This window comes from Lithobates pipiens, unplaced genomic scaffold (assembly GCF_037356315.1).
Source record: "Lithobates pipiens isolate NorthernLeopardFrog02 unplaced genomic scaffold, aLitPip1_a1.2 Scaffold_3, whole genome shotgun sequence".
NCBI lineage: Eukaryota > Metazoa > Chordata > Amphibia > Anura > Ranidae > Lithobates > Lithobates pipiens.
The window spans coordinates 36947457-36970992 of NW_027507790.1; the positions used below are offsets into that span (position 1 = coordinate 36947457).

Sequence of the window (23536 nt, forward strand, 5' to 3'; positions counted from 1 at the left end):
AATGTAGCATCACCACACAGCAAACCGCGTGCAATGCATACAGTTGCGGGGTGGTTGCAGGGAAGCCCGATTCACCCTGCGTATACCTCCAGCTGCAGCCACAGCACGTGTACACCCCCCAGCTGCTGCCTCTGCAGCTAAAGGGAGAGCAGTTGGGGGTGGTAAAAACAGCTCAATCATGTAGTCTTACTGCCCCTTTAACCTGACATGTAAATAAGCCCTTGGTTCACATCTGTGTGGATGTGTGCTGCGTGTAAGGCAGTCCATTTATTTTAATGGGATTCCCTACCCGTAGAAATACAGGGAAAGAAGTCCCTGACCCTTTTTTATTTTATTTTTTTATTGTGTTGCACCAAAAGCACCACGTTTGACAATGTGTTTGGGTACCATTAAGAATTAATGGCACCCCTAACTAGTGGAGCATTTGTCTGTGTGCCAAAAACTAGCATGATTTTGTACGTGTTCAGTGATACACAGTAACGTGAACCAAGCCTTGAACAGGGATTCCTCAAGACTAAAAATACTTTTCAAGGGCGCAACATTGGAAAAAGGTTGAGATACACTGGTATAATGCCATAGTAGAGTGAGCCTTAACAGGAAAGTGCGGAACTCAATCCTTAAGACCATCGACATGTATGAAGATTTGCCTGAGACATCTAAAGATGGTAGAACGAGAACGACTACCTTTTGAGCATAGTTGAAGAAAGAGAACATCTCTAATGTGTTCAAAAGGGGGTTTCTGGAGTTCAATGGGTACCAGATTCCACAGACAATGAACAGGGGGAGCTGCATGTTGAACCCTACTCTACGAAGTTCCTACTTAGAGTGTGAGGGGCCAACAGTCTCTAAAACAATATAAAAGGGCATATACCTCACTCTTGATACTGCTAAGAGCCAAACACCGATCCATGCCCACCTGCAGGAGAGGAAACTCCTGAGGTGGAAGCCTCACACCAGGTGAAGTTATGCCTTCCACTTCCAATGATAGACCTTGCAGGAAGTAGACTTCCTAGCTTTTAGCATAAAAAACAAACCAAAACATGGTCCTGTCCCTCAGAATCTGGGCTTCAACAGCCATGCCCTTAAAGCCAGCAACCATGAAGCAGACTTGAGGTCAAGACCTTGTAGGTGTAATGGAAGTCAAGCTTGGGGGGTCACAACAAGAAGGTTGAGGATATAGGACGAAGATAAAGACATTTAACAGTCAGAGAGGGTGAGGACACCACAGTCTGTTTCTTAAGCTTCTTCCTCTGAGAAAGATGGATGCTCTTGCCACCAGTTGCATCCCTGTTAACATTATTATCAAGAGCCGGTATGAAGAGATGTCTCTCAAAGGCCATGTGAATTAAGCCATTTTCTACAAGGGTTTTGCAGTCCAGTCATTTAGCCAAGGTTTTGTTTGCATACGTACATACATGAGGCGCACACACACACACACACACACACACACACACACACCTAAAGTTTAAAACTATTTGCTCCATGCGTTCAACAAACAAGGGTTCAACCTCGGTAGTGGTTAGATCACTTTTAAGAGATGTTGACAAGTACATTTTTAACCAGGATTGGGTGAAGGGCATAGCTCTAGAAGGGTTGGGTCCTTGAAAAGTGGTGCATCCTCTACCCAAAAAATGAAGTGCCTTGTTAAGGAGGCACACAGCCAGGATTGATACTTCTGTACGTTATTACCAAACGAATAGTTACTTGGGGGGAAGTAATGCCAGGTGGTTTAAATCTCCATACATCAGACAGAGCATCTGCAGCCGATGGCTCTTAAGCATCTAAGGCCAGAGGAAAATAAGATATAGAATCTGAAGGAGAGGGCACATGAGTGCACATTTCTGTCCTCAGCCGTGAGACCCAGCAAACAAAGCAGCGATTTGGGTCATAGAGTTTTATAAATTTTAAGCTAACAAGGGAAACTAGACTTCTTCCGCCAACATCCCTTTATATAACCTAAAATTGAAATTATCGCCATTGGAACTTTATAGGTGAACAGTGTACACAATGTAACAGACTCACACAATCCATATTTTTATTTAATAAAACAAATACATTAAAAACACATAATGGCTGACATGTCTTTGTACAGCAAAACATTTTATATCTGTTTATGCATTATTGAAGTATACCCAAGGACCCAGTATTTATATATTCTATAAACAGGAGATATCTCTAATGAGTAGGGGTTTGAATTTTGCACAAAATTATTTGAAACCAACAGCAGGAAATTTATACCTGCCTTATTAGAGCTGCCATCAGACAAAATGAATACGTAAGATACCAAAGAGTCCGTTTTGCAGACTTAGCATGGAACAAAAGACAAAGATTACATTAACCAGAGATCTATTCTCAAAAAGATATCAAAGTGAGTTAATGGGGAAGGTGTATTGCTTTCATCTTTTTTTTTTGTAATTATTTAGACATTGTGCATTTACAAAAGATTGTGCCATTACTACAACAAACAATAAATGGGAGCAAGAGCTCCACAAAAAACCAACAATAGCTTGCAAGAGCATGACCTGGCAGTAGTTTTCCAGTATCTGATAACACTAGACAAGGTACATATTTGTCTACATAAGAGACTCGTAAGATACCAAACAAACTGGAAATAAGGGGTAATGATCCCAGAACACACAATGTATGACTTTGAACATCTTACTGTGATAAACCACAGCCTTTACCTTAAACCGTGGGAACAGGTTTCATCTAACTGAGGCTGGTGGGGTAAATCAGACAATGGTAACGATATGACCTCTGTAAGATTTATAACCCAATTCCATAGTCAATTCTGTAAAATGGGTGAAAAAAAAATTACAAACATTGGCCCATTCTCCTGCAGGACCCTCATTTGAAGCAAACAGTCCCTAAAAAATGAGATTCTCATACATAAAAGAGTACCCAGCATCAAATGTAAGGTGGCACCTAGTAAATCATCCAACATGGAAAAAAAAAAAAAAAAAAAAAAGTTCAGTCACACTTGATAATTTGTTTCATAATCTGGTTAGTTTTTGCAATGAAGGAAGAAAATATGCTTAACCTGCAAACATGTCCAGCATGGCCAAAAAACAACCTCTGGCAATAGAAAAACATTCTATTGCCAGAGGGTATTGGTCAACCCAATTTGTAGTGTATTGTCTTCACTTGTCCATGCGCCCATTTATGGGTTTGTAGGACCATCAGAACCTTTCTTAAAAGGTTTGGTGGGCATCATCGCCTGGTTGAGAAAGGCAGTACCAAACAGTGTGCCGAGACATTTTGCTGAACACTATGGAAAATTGTCAGATGACCTTAAATTGGGCCCAAAGTGTCAATATTTTGTGTGCCCATCATTATTTTCCAGCACTGCCTTAATCCCCTTGGACAAGGAGTTCACCAGAGCTTCACAGGTTGCCACTCGAGTCCTCTTCCACTCCTCCATGACGACATCACAGAGCTGGTGGATGTTAGAGACCTTGTTTGGCAGTGGTCATCTTGGAGGTGTGTTTGGGGTTTATGTTGGAATACTGCCCTGCAGCCCAGTCTCCGAAGGGAGGGGATCATGCTCTGCTTCAGTATGTCACAGTATATGTTGGCATTCATAGTTCCCTCAATGAACTGGAGCTCCCCAATGGTGTCAGCACTCGTGCAACCCCAGACCATGACACTCCCACCACCATGCTTGACAGTAGGCAAGAGACACTTGTCTTTGTACTCCTCACCTGGTTGCCGCCACACACGCTTAACACCATCTGAACCAAATAAATTTATCTTGGTCTCATCAGACGACAGGACATGGTTCCAGTAATCAGTGTCTTTAGTCTGCTTGTCTTCAGCAAACTGTTTGTGCATCATCTTTAGAATAGGCTTCCTTCTGGGATGACAGTCATGCAGACCAATTTGATGCACTGTGCGGCGTATGGTCTGAGCACTGACAGGCTGACCCCCCACTCCTTCAACCTCTGCAGCAATGCTGGCAGCACTCATATGTCTATTTCCCGAAGACATCCTCTGGATATGATGCCGAGCACGTGCTGCAGCTCAGTTTCAGGGTCTTGGTAATCTTCTTATAGCCTAGGCCACCTTTATGTAGAGGGACAATTTTTTTTTTAAACTCCTCAGAGTTCTTTGCAATGAGGTGCCATGTTGAACTTTCAGTGACCAGTATGAGAGCGCGAGAGCTATAGCACCAAATTTAACACACCTTCTCCCTATTCAAGACCTTGTAACAGTAATGAGTCACATGACACTGAGGAGGGAAATGGTTAATTGGGCCCAATTTGGACATTTTCACTTTAGTTGCCAGCGGTTTAGATATTAATGGTTGTGTGTTGAGTTATCTTGAGGGGGCAGCAAATTTACACTGTTATACAAGCTGTACGCTCACTACTTGTAGCAAAGTGTAATTTCTTCAGTGTTGTCACATGAAGAGAGATAATAAAATATTAACAAAAATGTGAGGGGTGTACTCACTTTTGTTTGTACTGTATATATATTTTTATAAATTTTTTCATATATTCAGATAAATCATTTTGTAAAATTAGGTAATTCATTATTTTTTTCTGTTAATGTATAATTTCGCTCCATTTTTAGTAATCCGTTTCTAACTATTACATCTTATGTTTATAATGTTTACCAATTATTTCACTTAATAAGTGGACAGATTAATTACAAATAACAAGAACAACGCAGGTGTAAAAACAAAAAAACAAAAACAATAGATATACATGCATACTTATTAATAGACAAGTATGTCTTATGAGTGACCGTTGACCCCATCTTGTGGTTTGTTTGGGGTATGACACACAGCTAGTTCCTGTACAATCGTTTTTTTTCTATTCAGAACACTATGAATTATTGATAATTCTATAAATATTTACATTTTATGCTCTCATAAGCACTTTTTTTAATATAATCCCTTATTCGGAGGCCAATTTTTTTGATTTGAATACTCTTCTATTACTTTTTTATTCAACCTTTTGACATCATTTTATGAATTTATTGTTTAGAATAATACAATTCTATGTTTTATACCCTTTGCATATTTTACCCATTTCTTATCACAGCTGATACAGGGTATGCTAGGAAGCCTTTTTGCATGCACATGTAATAGAGCTGCACAATTCTGGCCAAAATGAGAATCACAATTCTTGAGGTGTAAAATCTTTCACAGTTTTTTACAAAAAAAAATTGGGCAAACTTTACTGGTTAGCTTTTTTTTTTTAAATTCATTTAAGTGTAATTGTTTCCCAAAAATTGCATTTGAACGACTGCTGCACAAATACAGTATGACATAAAATATTGCAAAAACCGCCATTTTATTCTCTAGGGCAGGGGTACCCAACCAGTGGCCCGGGGGCCACATGTGGCCCGCGACCTCCTGCTTTGGGATAGCAGTTTCTCAAGCCCTGATCATGGGTTGCCGACCCACCATCCCAGAGCATCAGTGTTTTAAATGAAGCCAGTGGTAGAGGAAGCAAGCGGCTGCAGAGGGAGCAGAGCAGCATTTGCCAATGCTTCCTGTATAGCGCCGGCTCCTGTCCCAAGTGGAGTGATACCAAATGCATTCTGCCTGTGACAGAAACAGCTGGCGATACCTGAATGGAAGACTGTTATTAAAGGTACGTTTATTACTAAAAGCAGTGTATATATGGGCATAGCTGTTCTGCAGTGGTTACTGGGCTGCTTTCAAACTGATCCGCAGGTGCAGCGCATTGCACCTTTGGGTTACCTGCACTGAGCCATAGACTTCTGTTATTATCTGCGGGTTTGGTGTGCTTTCAGAAAGTGCACCACACCTGAAGGACATTGATGGCAAAGTGCAGCTAACCTGCAGGAAAGCCACAGGTGCACTGTACTGCACCCGCAGTGCAGGTAAACTGCCGCACATCAGTGTGAATGCAGCCTTAGGCCCCTTTCACATGATCGGTTCAACCCACGAGGACCCTCCATTCACCTCTATGGACGAACCTGTGTCCATTTGCACCCACCTACCTCCAATCCGATCCACCTAAAAAAAAAAAAAAAAATAAACAAAAAGAAAAAAACAGAAGGGGATCCCCTTCCATCTGGCTGGATCAGATAGGGGGGCCCACAGAGTAGAGTGGGCTGTGTCCATGTCCGCGCTGCATATACAGTGCAGACACGGATCGGTCTAAGTCGCTTAAGTGGCCCTTGCTCTTCAAAAGGTTGGGCACCCCTGCTCTAGGGTCTCTACTAATATATATATATATATATATATATATATATATATATATTTATATATATATATATATATATATATATATATATAATGTTTGGGGGTTCCAAGTAATAATAATAATATTAATTTTAACTTGAAACCAACAAATGTCAGAAAAAGGTTTAGTGTTTAAGTGGTTAAACTTCCCTTATTTACACACCAAAATGTATTCCTTTGATCTAAAAGGACAACTTGTTAAAATGTTTATACCCGAGTTTCACTGCTAAAAAATGTTGTGTTTCTTGGCAAACTGCACGCTCCCCCCACCCCTTTCTTTTGAGGGCTGTTGGCTTCAGCAGAGCAGAGAGAATTATCTGCATAGAAAAAAAATCGAAAAAACATTGTCAAGATCACAAGGGGGAAAAAATTTGCCATAATGATTCTAAACAATTGTGCAGCTCTAACATGTGGTTATAAGGGTTAAACTTGCTCAGGGTATAAATAGCGCCATTACAACCAATCACATAGGCTTGACAAAGGAGCTGGGCTGCTCTAAAAAAGCCGATAGGCGTGTGATATAATTTGCGGTCCAGCCTTGCACTCCAAGATGGTTTTACTTCCTGGTTTATTTCCATTATAGCCTGGTGATATTTATGATAAATGATGACTCATCTTTTTGAGAGTGAGTTGCAATGGTCTCTTTTTAATCTAAAAAAGGTTTCCTATTGCTACATTGAATTTAGCGGCCTCTTATGTTTCCTTTTTTCTTATACAGATATTCTTTAGTCTGTGAGTTATGTTGGCATTAACCTTGGATGGACTATGAAGGATTGTGTTATCCCCATCCATAGTTATACATGTGGTCTCATAATTGCTATACCTCTGCCTTCTGTTTATTCCGCCACAATCCATTTTTGCCTTTAAAATTTTTATCTAAAGTAAGATATACGTGCTGCACAAAAGGTTGAGTGATTTATTTTTATTATTTATTACCTTTTTGTTGTCTTTTATTCGGGTCAGTGGAACTTATCCATAACACTGGGTGAGCCGAATATGGCATTCGGGAGGAGTTATTTTCTTTATTCACACCTGACAAACCCACCATTGATATCACACCATTCAAACAAGTGTTCAAAAACATGAGTATAAAATTCCACAAATTATAGGATATTATTATCTCTACCAACAATCAGGGGTGGACTAAGTGTTCTGAAACATTATCTCCACTCTAAAATTTCTCCCATGGCCTTAGGGCCCTTTTTTGGACCATAATATGAAAAAAAAAAAATGAATTGCATTTATCATTCAGAGAGATAGAACATTTCTGATCTTCAGTCTGTGAGGTGCTGTAGCTAATGTACAATGGAATTAACCTTTGATGGACTATGAAGGACTGTGTTATCCCCATCCATAGTTATACACGTGGTCCCATGATTGCCATTACCCCTGCCTCTTGTTTACTGCACCATAATCCATTGTTTTTTTGTCATAGTGAAAAAGACCACAGTTACTCAGTGCGCTATATATGAGGGGGGAAAAGGAAAAAAATTGAAGAGGCCCCCAAGAAAGGAGCTAGTGAAAAAGTGTGCCTACTCCCAGATTTTATAAAAGTGACAAACAAAAACCAATAAAAGAAACCAACAAAAATAGTCCAGCATGAACAAGTCTGACATTGGAAGGTGCCCTTGTCCCTGCATAAGGCCCCTCTCAATTCTCCCCTATACTCACTATGAACCACCAAGCATAAAGCAGTTTTATGCATGATCCCTTCCGGGCTGTCCGTGGTGTACTGCAATAATGCATAAACAGATGTAAAATGTTATGATGTACAAAGATATGTCAGCCATTATGTGGTTTTAGTTTGTTATGCTTCATGATATATTAAAAAATAAAATATAGTCTTAATGATTTGTTATATTGATACCATCTCTGTTGGGGCTTTATATGCAACTATTGTACACAAGGTCATTTAAGGCCATAGAGTTTTGCATGATCATGGTAAAGACTTCAGCCAAAATGACAGAACATGCAGCCAACACTCATCAATACTAAAGACGACTCTGGGGCATAATAGACATAAAGAGCAGTAGAAATTGTTACTCTCAGGCTGTGGACATCAGCACCTCCAGTAAGCACACTGCAAGCCACCTCAAATTCATTAGTATAAACAAAGTTGGGGGCACTTGGTACAGTGGGACTGCACATTATTCTAACCCCACACCTCAAGGCCCTAGGTACCTTGAGAAATGGAGACTAGAGGTCGATCGATATGGGGTTTTCGCTGGCCGATGCCGATATTTAGAAATCGTGGCGGCCGTTATATGATGCCGATTTTTTTGGGCCGATATTTTTCCCTTTCATCTCATAAAATCTAACAGACACCTTTCACAACGGGCGTGCTTCTGGGCTAAAAATAGCACCTGTAAAGTGCCTGCAAAACGCCTCCCATGCCGGAGTGACACACTGAGGTGATGTTCTGGCAGGACGTTAAAAAAAAAGTCCTGCAAGCAGCATCTTTGGAGCGGTGTATACCGCTCCTCCACCACTCCTGCCCATTGAAATGAATGGGCACCGCTGCCGAAGCGCCTTCAGCAGCGACGCTTCACGGGTGCATTTAATCCCTTCCTCAGCCACTAGCTGGGTTATAAGCGCTCTGCTAGCAGCCGAATAGCGCCGCTAAAATGACGGTAAAGTGCCGCTAAAACTAGCAGCGTTTTACCGTCAACGCCTGCCTGCTCCGGTGTGAAAGCCGCTTTAAGTAATAAGTGATTGCATTTATTAAATAAAACAAACCTCCAATCAGTTCACATGTAAGTTTTGTTTTTTTAATCTAAATTATACAAAACAGTACTGTGTTTTTATCGAAAAACCAGGAAAAAACTCAATAGCAACTACACGGCCAAAACCAGCATCAGTCGATGCACTGACGTCTACCTTGTAAAACTTGGTAAATGTATGGACAGAAGACCAGGTCGCCGCCTTACGACAAACGCTTGGTGTCGGAAAGCCCAAGACGTTCCGATTGCTCTTGTAGAGTGGGCCGTGACTGGAAAGGGGGGCACCTGCCCCTTCAAGGCATACACTTGGACTACAATCTGTCTGATCCCCCTGGAAATGGTGGCCAACGAGACCGCCATGCCCTTCTTAGGACCAGCCACCGAAACAAACAGCCAGTCTGACTTCCGAAAGGAAGCTGTGGCAGACAAGTACATCTTCCGAGCCCTAACCACATCTAGATCGTGAAGGGCCACCTCTTTGGGGTGTTTCGGCTTAGGACCCAATGAGGGCAATACAATGCCTCATTGATATGAAAGGCCGAGACCACCTTGGGTAGAAAAGACGGTTGTGGACGCAACACCACCTTATCCCTGTGGATGACCAGATAAGGCGACTTGCAGGACAAGGCCGCCAGTTCCGAAACCCTCCTGGCCGATGTGATAGCCACTAGAAAGACCACCTTCTGTGAAAGGGTCAACAGAGGAATCTCCCTGATATTCTCAAACGGCGGCTTCTGAAGCGCTGACAACACCAGGTTCAAATCCCACAGAGGCAACGGAGGACGCACCGGAGGGACTACATGGCGCACCCCCTAAACAAAGGTACTCACCTATGAGTGAGACGCTAGGGGTTGCTGAAAAAAGACAGCCAAAGCTGAAATTTGCCCCTTGATGGTGCTCAACGCCAACCTCTGGTCTACACCTTGCTGAAGAAACAGCAGGATCCTGGATATAGAGAAGGAGTGCGGATGCCTCCCTTTCTCCTCACACATGGAGATGTAGGCCTTCCAAGTACGATGGTATATCTTCCTGGAAGATTTCCGTGCTCTCAGCATAGTTGGAATCACTGAGTCCGACAGATCCCGGTTCCTCAATATCTGGCTTTCAACAGCCAGGCCGTTAAAGACAGCGATGGTAAAGCAGGGTGAAAGATTGGACCTTGAGGATAGGAGGTCCTCTCGCAACGGCAGTCGCCAGGGAGCATCTGCCGCCAGACGCACCAGGTCTGCGTACCAGGCCCGCTGAGGCCAATCTGGGGCAATCAGGATTACTGGAATCCCCTCGGCTTCCACTCTGCGAAGCAGACGTGGCCACAGTTTCAGTGGAGGAAAGGTGTAGATCAGCTGGTACCGATCCCACGGAGCCACCAGCGTGTCTGACGCGTCTGCCCACGGATCTCGTCCTGGACACAAATCTCGGGACCTCCCGATTGAGCCAGGAGGCCAATAGATCCACCTCTGGTGTGCCCCATTTCAGGCACAGCAGCCTGAATATCTCCGAATGCAATGCCCATTCTCCTGGGTCCAGCATCTGTTGACTCAGATAGTCCGCCTGCCAATTTTCCACCCCCGGGATGTAAATGGCCGACAGGGCCGGAACGTGACGCTCTGCCCACCTAAGTATGTGAGCGACCTCCCGAGCAGCGGCGAGGCTTCTTGTTCCTCCTTGGTGATTTATGTATGCCACAGCCGTGGCGTTGTCTGACTGTATTCTGATCGGATGCCCTTGAAGACTCATCGATCATGTGTGGAGGCACAGCCTGATCGCTCTCAATTCAAGCAGATTGATCGGCAACTTGGATTCCTCCGTCAACCAGAGGCCCTGAGCTGACTGAATCCCCATCACTCCACCCCAGCCGTCCAGACTGGCGTCCATAGTGACCACCATCCATTTCAGAGGAAGGAACAATTTGCTGGCCTGAATCACCGGGGACCTCAACCACCAGATCAGGGAATCCCTGACTGGCTGGCTCACCTGGATATGCCGATCCAGGGACAACTGAGATTTGTCCCATTTTGTCAAGCTCTCCTTCTGTAAGACTCTGGTGTGGAACTGGGCATAAGGTACTGCCTCGAAAGAGGCTACCATGAGCCCCAGCACTCGCATGCAAAAGCGGAGTGATGACCACTTGTGATTCATCAGTAGTTTTACCGCAGATCTGAGAGTCTGCAATTTGTCTGAGAGGAGAAAGACCCTCGCTTCCCTGGAATCCAGCAGTAAACCCAGGTACTCCAGACGCTGTGTTGGCACAACCACTGACTTCCTTAGGTTCAACAGCCACCCAAATTCTTGCAGGGTCTGCATGTTGATCACCACATCCTCCTCTAATTCTGAGGCAGAAGAAGCTCTCAGGAGGAGATCGTCTAGGTAACCCATGATTGCAATCCCGCGTTGTCGCAGTAACGCCAATACTGGCGCCAGTACTTTGGTAAAGACTCTGGGGGCTGATGCCAGGCCAAAGGGAAGAGCCACAAACTGGTAATGGGCTTCCCCGACTGCCAAACGCAGAAACTTTTGATGCCGAAGGCATATGGGCATGTGCAGGTAGGCATCCTGAATGTCCAAGGATGCCAGGAAGTCCCCTTGATGGAGTGCAGCGACTACTGAGCGAACTGATTCCATTCTGAACCTCTGCACTTTTACAAAGTGATTGAGGGCTTTCAAGTCCAAGATTGGACATACCCCTTCCTTCTTGGGAACCACAAACAGATTTGAGTACAACCCCTGGAGTCCGAAACAGGTACAATAACCCCCTGATTCAACAAGTCCCTTACTGCCCCTAGCAGGGCCTCCCGGCGAACCGGGGACATGAATATGCTGGAGGGGAAGAATCTGTTTGGCAGCCAAGAGAGAAACTATCTTGTGACCTGCGGAAATCAGATCGCAGACCCATTGGTCTGATAACCGGGAGGTCCAACGGGCTGCAAACTCCCGAAGATGACCCCCCCCACCCGAGACATGGGTGGGGGCAAACCTTCATGCGGTAGCACTTTTGTTCGTAGGCTTGCGGTTCCCGGGACGCTTCTGACCATCCGTGGGCTTCCTGTCGGGCTGGGGTCATTTTGCCGAAGCACCGGGCAGAGGAAAAAGCCGATTGTGAGCGGAAAAGGAAGGCCCTTGCCTGCAGCGTGGCTCCTTAGCCTTCCTGGTCTGTGGGAGTAGTGTACTCTTACCACCCGTGGCAGTTTTAATAATGTCATCCAACGAAGCTCCAAAGAGCCGTTCGCCAAGGAAGGAAAGATCCGTCAGGGCTTTCTTGGATGCCTGGTCAGCGGACCAGCATTTCAGCCAAATAAGGCGCCTCAGCACCACGGCTGACACTGAGGCCCTGGATAGCAGAGGGAGAGTATCCAGGGCCGCGTCACAAACGTACTTAAGGTCATGCACTAGTTGGTCTGCTAGCTCCACGCAGACGGGGGGGCATTCTAATCTCCCAATTTGCGGTGCAAAAGTTTTGCCCACTCAGTGTCTGCGACACCAGTGTGGATGCCAGTTCAGGTCGCACGGCTGACCCCACAACCGTAAACAAGGAACGAGCCACTGCTTCGGCTTTTCTGTCCGTGGGATCCTTGAATGCAGGAGTCCCCTCAACCGGGATCGTGATTACTTTATTTTATTTATTTATTTAACCTAGATACTGAGAAGCCGACCAGTTTTTGAGAGGGCTTTCCTCAAAGGTGTAATGCACCGCCAAGTTTTTGGGGACCGAAAAAGTCAGTTGCGGGCGACCCCATTCCTTGTAGATGAATTTGTCAAAATAAGTCAAATACGGGAACACCTTAGGTGAACGCGCTGGCTTGTGGGACCCAAAAGGGACCGGTACATCAGCAGAGTAATCCGCTGGCTTCTGAATCTTCAGGGTATCACACACATCTGTGATAAGTGCTCCAACAAGCGCCTTGTCGCGCCCGGACCCGGACAGGAAATCATCCTCACTGTCCGAACGGTCCTGGTCAGCCATGTCTGATGGGTCAGAGCAGGGGTCTCCAGCCGCAGCAGGGCCCGAGTTTGCATCAGAGCTTTCCCCAGAGGACGGGGGTGGGGAGCAGGAGCCTCTTACGTGCACTTTTCCTGCCACGTGCCGCCTCTATCTTAGCAAAATAGGACTCCAGGAACGCCGTCAGGGTATCCATGCGCACCACACTAACCGCAGGTGACCCGGTTGCTATAGCCTGGATTTCGGGGGAAGAAACACCATTTTCTGAAGCCATGCTGACCCTATCCCGTCTGCCACCTGCAAGGGGACTTAGGACAGTGAAGGTCCCACCCTCCTGCTTCCGCCGCATGGGGGGGGGGGGGTGCTTAGCGCTAGACTCACCACCCTGGGGCGTTCTGTGAATGTCAACAATGGTGCCTGTAGTCCCTAGGAGGTTCCCAGATGCAGAGAGGAGAAAAAACTGTCAGCAGCAGCCCTAACAGTGGTGCAACAATCTGCAGAACAGCTTCAGCGTTCAAGCACAGAGCCATCCAGTGTCCCTCACACACAGGGGATACAGGAAGTAACAAGAGCAAGCACATTGCATGCTGTCACAAGAGGCCAGCGGTGAAGAAAGCATTCAGGCTTTCACAAAATGGCTGCCAATGTAATCAATAGGAATCCTAAGGAAAATGGCTATCGAAGCTCCCCAGGGGAATCTATAGCCTTCCCAAATCCAAGATGGCCACCGGAACGGCACCATGCAGTGAACAGAGCAAAAATAAAAACGAGCTGCCTGCTGTCAGACAGACAACCGCCACAAAAACTGCTTTTTTAGGACCCCCAGACCTGGACCAGGACTGACAGCAACCGCACAGAGCCCCCACGGGTGAGAAACAGCGATCCACATACACCGCCCGCAGCGCATGCAGACATCCCCCTCAGAGGGGGAAGGGAGGGGTGATAGGGACTTGGGAAAGAAGATAAGGAGGTGAGGTTGCCCCCGGATCGACCCCCCAGGGAATGCCCAGCTGCTCCCCCCACCAAAGCAGGGAGAGCCGTACTTACCAGTCCTGAAGAGCTGGAAGACATTCCATCACAGACCTATGCCTGCGCAGTTACAGGGTAGCTGCTGGCCTGGTATACTGTGATCCAGACATCAGTAGCCCAGTCAAATGAATACCCCGGAGCATTGAAGGTCACCGACCACCTCTGGAGCATGAAGTATGTCGTGGCCTGCCGAGCCGTAGCTGCGGCCTGCTCACACTCGATGGCCAGACTGGGGGGACTACAAGGATTCAAGGATTTCATTAACCAGCCTGTCACCCAGCCGGCAGTTGATAGAAGATCTCGGGATTTCTCATCTTGCGCAAAAAGCAGCAAACCTGCAGTAAAAATATGGACCGAGAGGTCTGCAGGGTTTCCTAGGTCATTCTCTTTGCTAGGCAAAATAAAAACTGAAGCTGAAGCTGCTAGCAGCAGGAGGAGGGTTGATAGCATGGACACCCCCCCCCCCCACTCCAGGACGGGATTAAAGTTCTGTGTATTGTGTAACAATTTTGCCTAGTTTCTCCTAATGGCAGGCTATACAACCCATGTAGTTACAGAGGGGAGCTGTGTCGGTCGGTGAATATAAGAGAAATACATTTATAAAATAATAGTGCAATAGCACAGTAAGGATGGGTTCACAACGGTGCAAAGCAGCAGCACATCTGTGTGGCCTTGCATTACCACGAATTGCAGTAGGGCAGTCTATTCATTTGAGTGAGCTGCCTACCCCACCTAAATCACACTTATTAAGTACAGCCCTTTTTTGTTTTAAATTGCACTGTACCAAATTGTATTTTGGGTAGCAAGGTGCGTTGGGGTGCCATTATAATTAACAGCACCGCAGTGCGCCTGCAAAGGAGGATGCACTTTTTTTGTGTGCGTTGTAGAAACATGAACAATTTTGCATACAGTCCTGCATTGCACAAGAGAGAAAGAATCATTAAAGGGATAGAAAGTTCTGATATTTAGCCGCAGATACATTTCTCACCTTCAGGTGCTGAAGATTCTTTCCTTCTGCTGGATGGATTAGCAAGCAAACTGACTGCATTCGGTTGATGCTCTGGAGATCTAACTAGAGCAGACATAATAATCTGCTGTCTTGCTGTACCAGGTGTAGATGGAACAGGATGCTCAGCCACCTTGAGATGTGCCGCTGTAGAAGACAGAAAGTTTTCAGAAGATCATATACAGACTTTCAACTGTGTGACTACAGAGGTATGTACACCTATAATGTCACTTCAAAGATTGGCCTTTGGCTCTGATATGAATTCAAAATTACAACAGAACATAGCACTTGATTAAGCAGAAAAAGCATATAGTTTCCATTCAGGGTGAAACTATAGCCCATTTTTTTCCTTTAGCTTTGAATATAGTATGGAAGGATTAGAACCCATGTCAGGATTTGCAACCTTAAGTGGCTTCATTGAAGAGATTTCTTCACTTTCTGTCTAGTAGAAAGGCTGTAATGTTGGAAAGAAATAAAATTTGGAGGAACTAATCCCACGGTGTCACCAGAGCATTCACCGCAAACGCTTGGGCTTCCCTGGTCCTAGAAATGAATTTGAAGTTGCACTGAACCTGGAAGACAGGAGATCCACATTTGGGGCTCCCCACCTTCTGTAGAGTTTATCAAACAACTCTGGGTGAAGGCTGTTGATGGCTGAAAACTCCATCTAGTCAATTTGCAAGCTGGGATTTTGGATAGAGGCAGGTTGGGGACATGAAATTCCAACAAAGACTGGATGAGAGCTACTTGAGCAGCCTGAATTCTGGTGCCTCCCTAATGATTTATGTACATCTCCACTGTGGCATTGTCCGACTGAACTTTTACAGGGAGCCCTCTAACTGCACAGACCATAGCAGCAGGCTAAGACGAATATCCTTCAATTCCAGGATGTTGATGGGCAGCAACTAAGTTCCCGGGACCAAGAGATTATCCAGAACTCCACCCCAGTCCACCAGGCTGGCATCTGTCTTTAGGACCTCCAGGACAGAGGAAGATTCTCCAGCATTTGTGAATAGATCTATCCAATCCAAAGACCGTCTCATTCTGGGGTGTAAGTGCATCAGGAAATACAAAACTTTATCCTCCTGTTCCTTGTCAAGACATTCAGTTGGAGGGGCCTAGAATGAAACTGTGCAAAGAGAACTGCCTCAAATGAGGCTACTGTTTTTTCCAGAACCCCCATATGCAAAATCAAATTGAGGGAATTGTCAGAGTTTGAGGCAACTTCACCTGAGCAAGACATTTACCTTGGGGAAGCGTTACACTGGAATCAACTGTGTCCAGCATCAGGCCTAAATATTACAACCTTTAGATTGAGACTAAAGCTGACTTCTGAAAATTCGAAACATATTCAAACCTTTTTTTCGAGTTTGCACCATCCAAGTCACAGTGTGCTCCAGAAGCGGAGCTGACTGCTCCATTACAGACAACTCACTACATTTCACGGAAGAATACTCAGCCTTCTATAATGAAGCTATACAAGACTCCAGTGGGGATGACCCTAAAGTAACAGAGGTCCCAGGATCTAGATTACAGGTATACTGAGTATTTGTCTAGAAACAGCAGTGGAGGATAGGCTGAGATGATCTATTGTTGTGGAACTGTTGTGTGTGTCTTTGAAGAGACATGATATACCACTTATCAGAAAACAGCAAGGCATGGCAAATTGAGGCAAGATCTCTCTACGTACAAACCCAAGCAGCAAGTGCTGATGAGAGTCCTAGGCAGCCCAGAGGTGAACAAATCCCTGATCAAGGTCATCTGCTGATCTGGGAACTGTAGTGGGGACTTTTAATGGCAACTATAATCACAGGTAGTGTTACTCACTGTCTCTGACTTTGTGGTGTCTCGTAGTAGTGACACCTATGCCGAAATCAGGAGATAGGTTCTCCCTCCAGCCCCTCCCACTTCACATTCCTCATCAGTCTGCTAACCTCGAGTCTCTGTCCCCCAGCCATGTCATGAACTGAATGGGCGGCTGCGAAGAGGCTGAGTGGGCCTGCCTCCAGGAACAGCCCGGCTGGGCAGTCACAGGCTCCAGGGACAGCCCTGCTGGGTGGCAGAGAAAAGGCTGGGAGAGCAGCGTGGGCTTCAGAGCATCCCAGGATTTGGTGACCCCTGGCAGATCGTTTGACCCCCCAGGTTGTGAACCACTGACCTAGGGGATGATGACAGAAATTTTTTATGGCACCAACAGATACCAACTGTGAGGTAGCTCCTGTTGCTTCAGCCCTACTGGCTTTACTCACTATGCAAGTCTTCAGAGACTGGATCATACCAGAGGCTGTTCCACGGCTCTAGACCTGGATAGCCCTCTGAAAAAGGGGCCAGCCTGAAGTGATCTAGCAGGACTTCATTTTCTGACTAAAGCTCCACTTTAAAAATAATCCCACTACTAAGCTCTGTGTCATGCTAAAACAATAACTAAAGCTGCACTCACAGCAAGGTCATAATAAAAATAGAATGTGTATCTGATGCCATTGCTACTATTTAGCCACAAAGTATTGGGCTTCACAACAGTAAGGCCCCTTTTACACTTGTGTGACTTGTCCTGTGACTGCAAAGTCACATGACAAGTCGTACCTGTACTACTTTGGTCCGACTTTGATGTGAGTTGAGCTCCATAGACCTCAAGTTTACACAGGCATTCCTTAAAATTGCAGCAAAATCATGCGACTTTCAAGTTGCAGCAGTGTGAAAGGGGCCTAAGAATGTGTACCTTGGCTTTAAAAGAGAAGTTCACCTTTTGAACAAAAATAATAAATGCCCATTTCTTGCCGGTAAAAAAATGCACATGGGCTCCTGCTGCTGTCAATCAAATCTTATGACGAGGGAAGGGGGAGCGGGCCCATACAAGTGCCCCCATAGGAAGCGTTTTGGTGGAAGCATCATTTGGGGGGGAACCAAGAGCGCCAGCGGGGGTCCCCAGAAGAGTAGGATTGGGGCAGTTCTGTGTAAAACCATTGCACAGAGCAGATAAGTATAACATGTTTGTTATTTTAAAAAAAATGTCCAAAGGTTTACAATCACCTTAATGCCAAATAAGCATCCATTGTTAAACCACCACAGACCTCAAGTCAAGTTTGGAGTTTTTGCAGTATTGGTGGAGTTTCTGACAGTCAGTTAAAGCATTTGGCAAACAAGCACAACTTTGACTAGAAGATGGCTAACGAACAAAGGTACCTTCCTCCCTGGCTGATCGTAGTTCTATTCTTGTTTTTTGGAGAGCTTCCTCTAGTTCTGCAGACCGTGCCTTCTCTTTTTCTAGAGCTACTTTTAGTTCATTGTACTGCAATGGAATCTGCGAAGTTTGATTAGGGTCATCTCTCCGTCTACCAAACAAACCCTACAATGCAAATGAGAAATAAATTGTAACAGTTAATTGTTAAAATACTACACATTTTTGGAAGATACTATAGCTCAATATTGAAAAAAAGTAATCGTAGTTGTTAAAGTACAACTTTTACTAAATATGACACATTTGTACTTGTCCTTGAAAGTGGAAGTAAACTCCCCTATCGTTTTCAGTCAAGAAAGCTGCCATCTTTGCTTCTGTTTAATCTTCAACTGCTATGGTGCTGCACATGTGATTCGTTATGACACCAGCCATTGGATGGTTTCATAGTTTGGCTGAGAGCACAGCCAATGTGCAGTTATAGCATTCCCGGCATGCCTTTTTTTTTTTTTTTACTGTTTAAATCAATGGGTTTACTTCCACTTTAAGTCTAAAAATGCCAATATGGTATGAGGATTACCTTTACTAAAGATAATTCTGGACTTCTTTGATTGCATTTAACTTTACTGTAAACAAGCTATGGCTTGCTACTGGTAGGGGTTGCCATTGAAAAAGGGAGATGTGTTTTGCATTAAAGAGGAGGTCCGTTTAAAAAAAAAAAAAAAAGTCAGCAGCTGCAAACACTGCAGCTGCTGACTTAATAAACACACTCACCTGTCCAGGACGCCCGCGATGTCGGCCGCCCGAGGCCGACCCGTCCCTCGGCTCTCGGGGCCGCTATTCCCTCTAAGGGAAACAGGCAGTGGAGCTTTATGGCTTCACTGCCCGTTTCCTACTGCACATGCGCGAGTCCCGCAGCTACTGCGCATGCGCGAGTCCCGCAGCGCTTTCTGAATGGGACGCGCTGTGTTCTGGAACACACAGTTCCCAGAACACAGCGCGACCCATTACCCAGAAGACGCCGCGACGAAGAGAGACGACAGAAGATCTCCGCGGAGGAGGAAGAGGAAGATTAGGAGAAAGTGCCTAGCAACAGGCATTTCTGGTAAGTAAAAAAAAAAAATTTTTTTTCATTTTATTTTTTTTATATTTTTTTGTAATTTTTAATATTTTTTTGTTTTCAGGGTGGCCCTCCACTTTAAGTTGAATAAGCCGTCTCCCAGGAGCAGATTTTTCAGAGCTCAGAAGGAACCACTGTACTCAAAGTCATGAGGCCGCAGGCAGTATTTCTAGAAGCAGGAATTCCCTTCAGTAAAGTTAACATATATTAGGATTTTTCTCAGAGACTGTAGGCACAAGTATAAATAATTTTCGGAGAACTTACAGTTATACTTTCAAGAATGATGGTATAATAACAGACATATTCACCTTTTTCTTCTTAGATGGCTGATCCATTTTAGCTTGTAAGAAATCAATAAGCTTGGTCTGTTGAGAAATTGTTCCTTCCATTTTCACTTTTTCATGAGAATAAAGAACCTAAGACAAACACAAATGCTGGTTAAGATTTTTGAATGAATTGTGTACAATATGAAGGTCAAATAAGACAAGAGCCAAGAATAGTGGATTTAATTTCTAAATTAGGTTTGGTACATCATATGCATTGAAAGAAATAGAGCTGAACTCCAGGAATTCAGCTACTTTGTCAGAAGTGCAGTCATACCATGAATTAAGGAGGTACATGCTACCTTCTGGACTTATTTCTGTCATTTACATCAGACAGTTTTATGGAGCTCCTTGAAGAGAGCCATCTTTAATTCCCTGCTGGACTATAACTGGACCTGGTCTCAGTTACTTTAGCAGTCCATGGAGCCACCCCTCCCTCCTCCTGCCTAATCACAGAAACCTTTGTATTATGTGCTTCTCTTCTCTAAGAACCCAGAATCTCTCCTCCTGGAGCACCATAAACCTATTTTTTAATAGAGATAAATCCAGGAGGTGGCACCTCATTGGGCTTAATAGTATGCTTGTACTATTATGTACTACTACTGAATGTGCGCAGCAGATGGGAACATGAAGTTCTACCCAAGCTAAAATCAGAGTAATTTCCTTTTTGATTTGCGTGAATTCTGGTGCCTCCCTGGTGGTTGATGTATGCCACACTCGTGACATTGTCCAACTGTACCCCAACATGGTTTCTTCAGACCCAAAAGGGCCAATGCAAAATTGATAGGTGCGTCACTCTGAGTTCCAGTACATTTATCAGAAGCTGAGCATCCCTTGACTACCATGTCCCTTGTACTGAGAAGGAGCCCAGGCTAGGACTCCTACCCAGCTGGAGAGGTTGGCGTCCCTAATCAGAACAATCCAAGACACCAAAACAAAAAATATTTCCTCCAAACTCCAGCGCCGTGTTGGAACTCTGCCACTCCACAGCTAACTTGGTCTTGCTGGTCAGATGCATGGTGAGATCCGAAGAGTGAATCTGTTTGTTACAAGCCTCCAGAATGTTGAGCTGAAATGGCCCAACGTAAAACTGGGCATACAGGACCGCTTCCAAGAAAGCTACTATCAAGGTCAGAACTCTTGTGCAGAAAAAATTTGAGGGATTCTCATGATATCTCAGGACCTTCACCTGCACATGGAAAGACAGGCGCTTGTCCTGGGGAAGGAAGACCCAAAATACAACTGTGTCAAGGACTAGGCCCATGTACTCCACTGGATAAGAAGTCAAAACTGACTTTTTGAGGTTCAAGATCCAACCGAAGTTCTGTAGTGTTGCTGTAACTTCTGATGTACCCGCAGAGTAAGCTGGAGTTTGGCTTCAAGGTGTTGGTGTATGTAAATCTGCTAGTAGATCCAATACTCCCCTCCCCATAGGCCAGGGGTCGGCAACCCGCGGATAGTACCCGGCCCGCCAATGCTAAATGTCCAGCCCGTCAGTGCTCGTAATTAATTCACAGGATCCCGACCTGTGGACATTATGTGCCACTGTCCAATGGACAGCGGCGTGCGCCCCGTATTACAAGGCTGGATGGGGAGGGGACGGGAACCGCTGGAGTTAACTTTTTACATTAAACAGAAGGTGATTGGTTGCTGGGCAATCCTAGCAACCAATCACCAGCTTGTTAATCTGAAATGTTAACGTCAGCAGTTCCCGCCCTCCATCCAGACCTGTGATGTCGATCTCTGCTCTGCTGTACACATGTACACCCATAGCCAAAACAAGAAGTGAGAGCAAATCCCTCTAAAGTTGCAACAAGGGTCACCAGAACAAGCATCCCAATCTGAAAATATCCGCACTATACATGTTCTGGGGACAACCCAAAATCTGGAGTTTTCTTTTACTTTTGTTAATAATAGTAAACAGGAGAAATAGGGAGTGTGAATCTCCCTTGGCACAGACATCAATAAATACCCGACGGGTGTTTCTTAATCCCTTTCCACTTTATCCAAAACTAAAATAAAAAAAAGATTATTTGCCTTTAGTTATTCTTTAAGACCCAACAGCCATACCCTAAAGGAGAAACTTCCAAGAAGCTCAATAAAAAAGAGCCAGTAAGGCTCCATTCACACATAGGCATTTTGAATCGCGATATTAAAATGTGAAAACACACATCAGCAAGCTCAAGCGGCATGCATTTCAATGGCACCTAAAAATAAGGTGCGATTCTGCCATGATTGTCATGCGATAAATCACGCTGCAATCCCGAAAATAAAATCATACAACACAAATCGCTCAAAAACATTCCCATAACTTATTTTAAGCGCATGACAATCATGGCAGAATGACTACGTGTTTTTAAGTGCCATTAATTTCAATGAACACGCTGATATGGGATTTGCCATTTTAAAGGTGTTTTGAAATCACAGTGGGAAATTGCAGCGTTTCTACACTCCTTTGTGTGAACTGACCATAAAAGGGGAAAAACAAATGTAAAAAATTCTCTCAACGAGGAATGATAAATGGTTATCTACAAAGGACACTAGCAAAAAATTGAAGGCATGCTGTAAGTGTGAGGGTTTTGCAGCTTTGTGTTTTGCCAGCATTCATAGCCTAGAGATGGAACACAAGCAATTAGTCTAAGAATTAAGCTTCCTGTCATGTATGATAAAGAAAAAAAGCCAAGTCAATGAGAAGATCCAGAGAGGCTGCCAGAGTAAAGCTGGCCATACACTATTAGAATTGTGTGCAAATGTTTCAGTTTTAGGAAACTTTGTCAAATTTTATAATTGCTTTTGGCGCCAAATCGATGTCCGTTTTTGACTGCAGTGCCAAACAATTTTGAAGGATGGACCATTTTTTATCCAACAATCTCAGTATATGTGGTTTTCATTTGAGAAATTCCATTCATTTCAAAATCAAATGTTAAAAGCAAACAAAAAATTAAGTATTTTAGAGTGACAGTCACCATGTCACTGAATGAACTGAGAATATTTGTACAAAAGCTCATTCAAAATTATACTAGTGAATGGGAAGCTTGAGAGTGGCTATGTAGAACTTTCATCCTCTCTCCCACCTAAGAGCCTCTGCAAAAACATCCTTATCTTTGTCCATACACCCAATATCCTTAAAGAAGAATGATGGGCATTACTTTTCTGTTCCCAGTTGAAGTGAAAGGAAATCTCTGCAAATTAAGGGAATCCTTTGGGCCCCCCAAGTCATAAGAACTGGTCCCCACTGGCAGATTTCCACTCTATTACTGTTGTGGCGACAGCCCAAAATTTGGGACTTTATTTTACTTTCACTTATGACGATAAACTGGACAAATAGTAAGGAAGAATCTCCCTAATGGCAGCACAGACAGCAATAAAAACAGGTGTTCTAATCCATCTTAAAAAAAAAAAGTTGCCTATAGTTATACTTTAGGCTGGGCATAACATGGGGAACTTTTTTTTGTTAAATGAAAAAAAGCTGACATATCCGCGCACCCTCGCATCTCTTATGCTGTCTTTGTATTTTGACAATGGGGACTCCCACCATGTCAGAATACACAGATTAGAACTGCAGCCACTGACTGCAAGTGCTGACCATATGCTGGTTTCCCAGCACGACCAGCTTCAGTTAAACAGACAGCTGTACACATGTTCCAAAAGTTGGCCGATTATTACTGAACCAGCTGACTTTAGGCACATTTATAACTAGCTTAACGTTTGTCATTTTCTGACATAATTAGACAACCGCGATGTATATTTGCTAATAGTGGAAAATACATTGTAAAACACATGATTATCAACTCCTGTCCTCAGAACCCTCTAACAGGCCAGGTTTGCAAGATAACTGAAATACATGACAGGTGATATAATTTGCTGCTCAGTGATTGCAGTATTCTAGTCTGCATCTCCCCAAGGTAATACATAAAACCTGGCTTGTTAGTGGGTCCTGAGGACCAGAGTTGGATATATAGATATAATTATATATAAATAAAACCAAATAGAATGGAAATTAGGCAGC

The 23536-nt window shown here is 44.4% G+C and overlaps 1 protein-coding gene across 6 annotated transcripts in view; it reads right to left on the reverse strand.

Moving 5' to 3' along the window:
* CIT (citron rho-interacting serine/threonine kinase) overlaps positions 1–23536 on the reverse strand; it is a 257696-nt gene that overhangs the window by 53594 nt on the left and 180566 nt on the right. For 5 of the 6 annotated variants that reach the window (XM_077461435.1, XM_077461436.1, XM_077461440.1 and 2 more), the window contains 3 exons: positions 19513–19620; positions 18093–18255; positions 14892–15056 (listed from right to left, as the gene is read on the reverse strand). In XM_077461435.1, the coding sequence (XP_077317561.1) occupies positions 14892–15056; positions 18093–18255; positions 19513–19620 (436 nt within the window). The remainder of the gene's footprint in view (positions 1–14891; positions 15057–18092; positions 18256–19512; positions 19621–23536) is intronic. The other variant, XM_077461438.1, reaches the window with a different exon arrangement.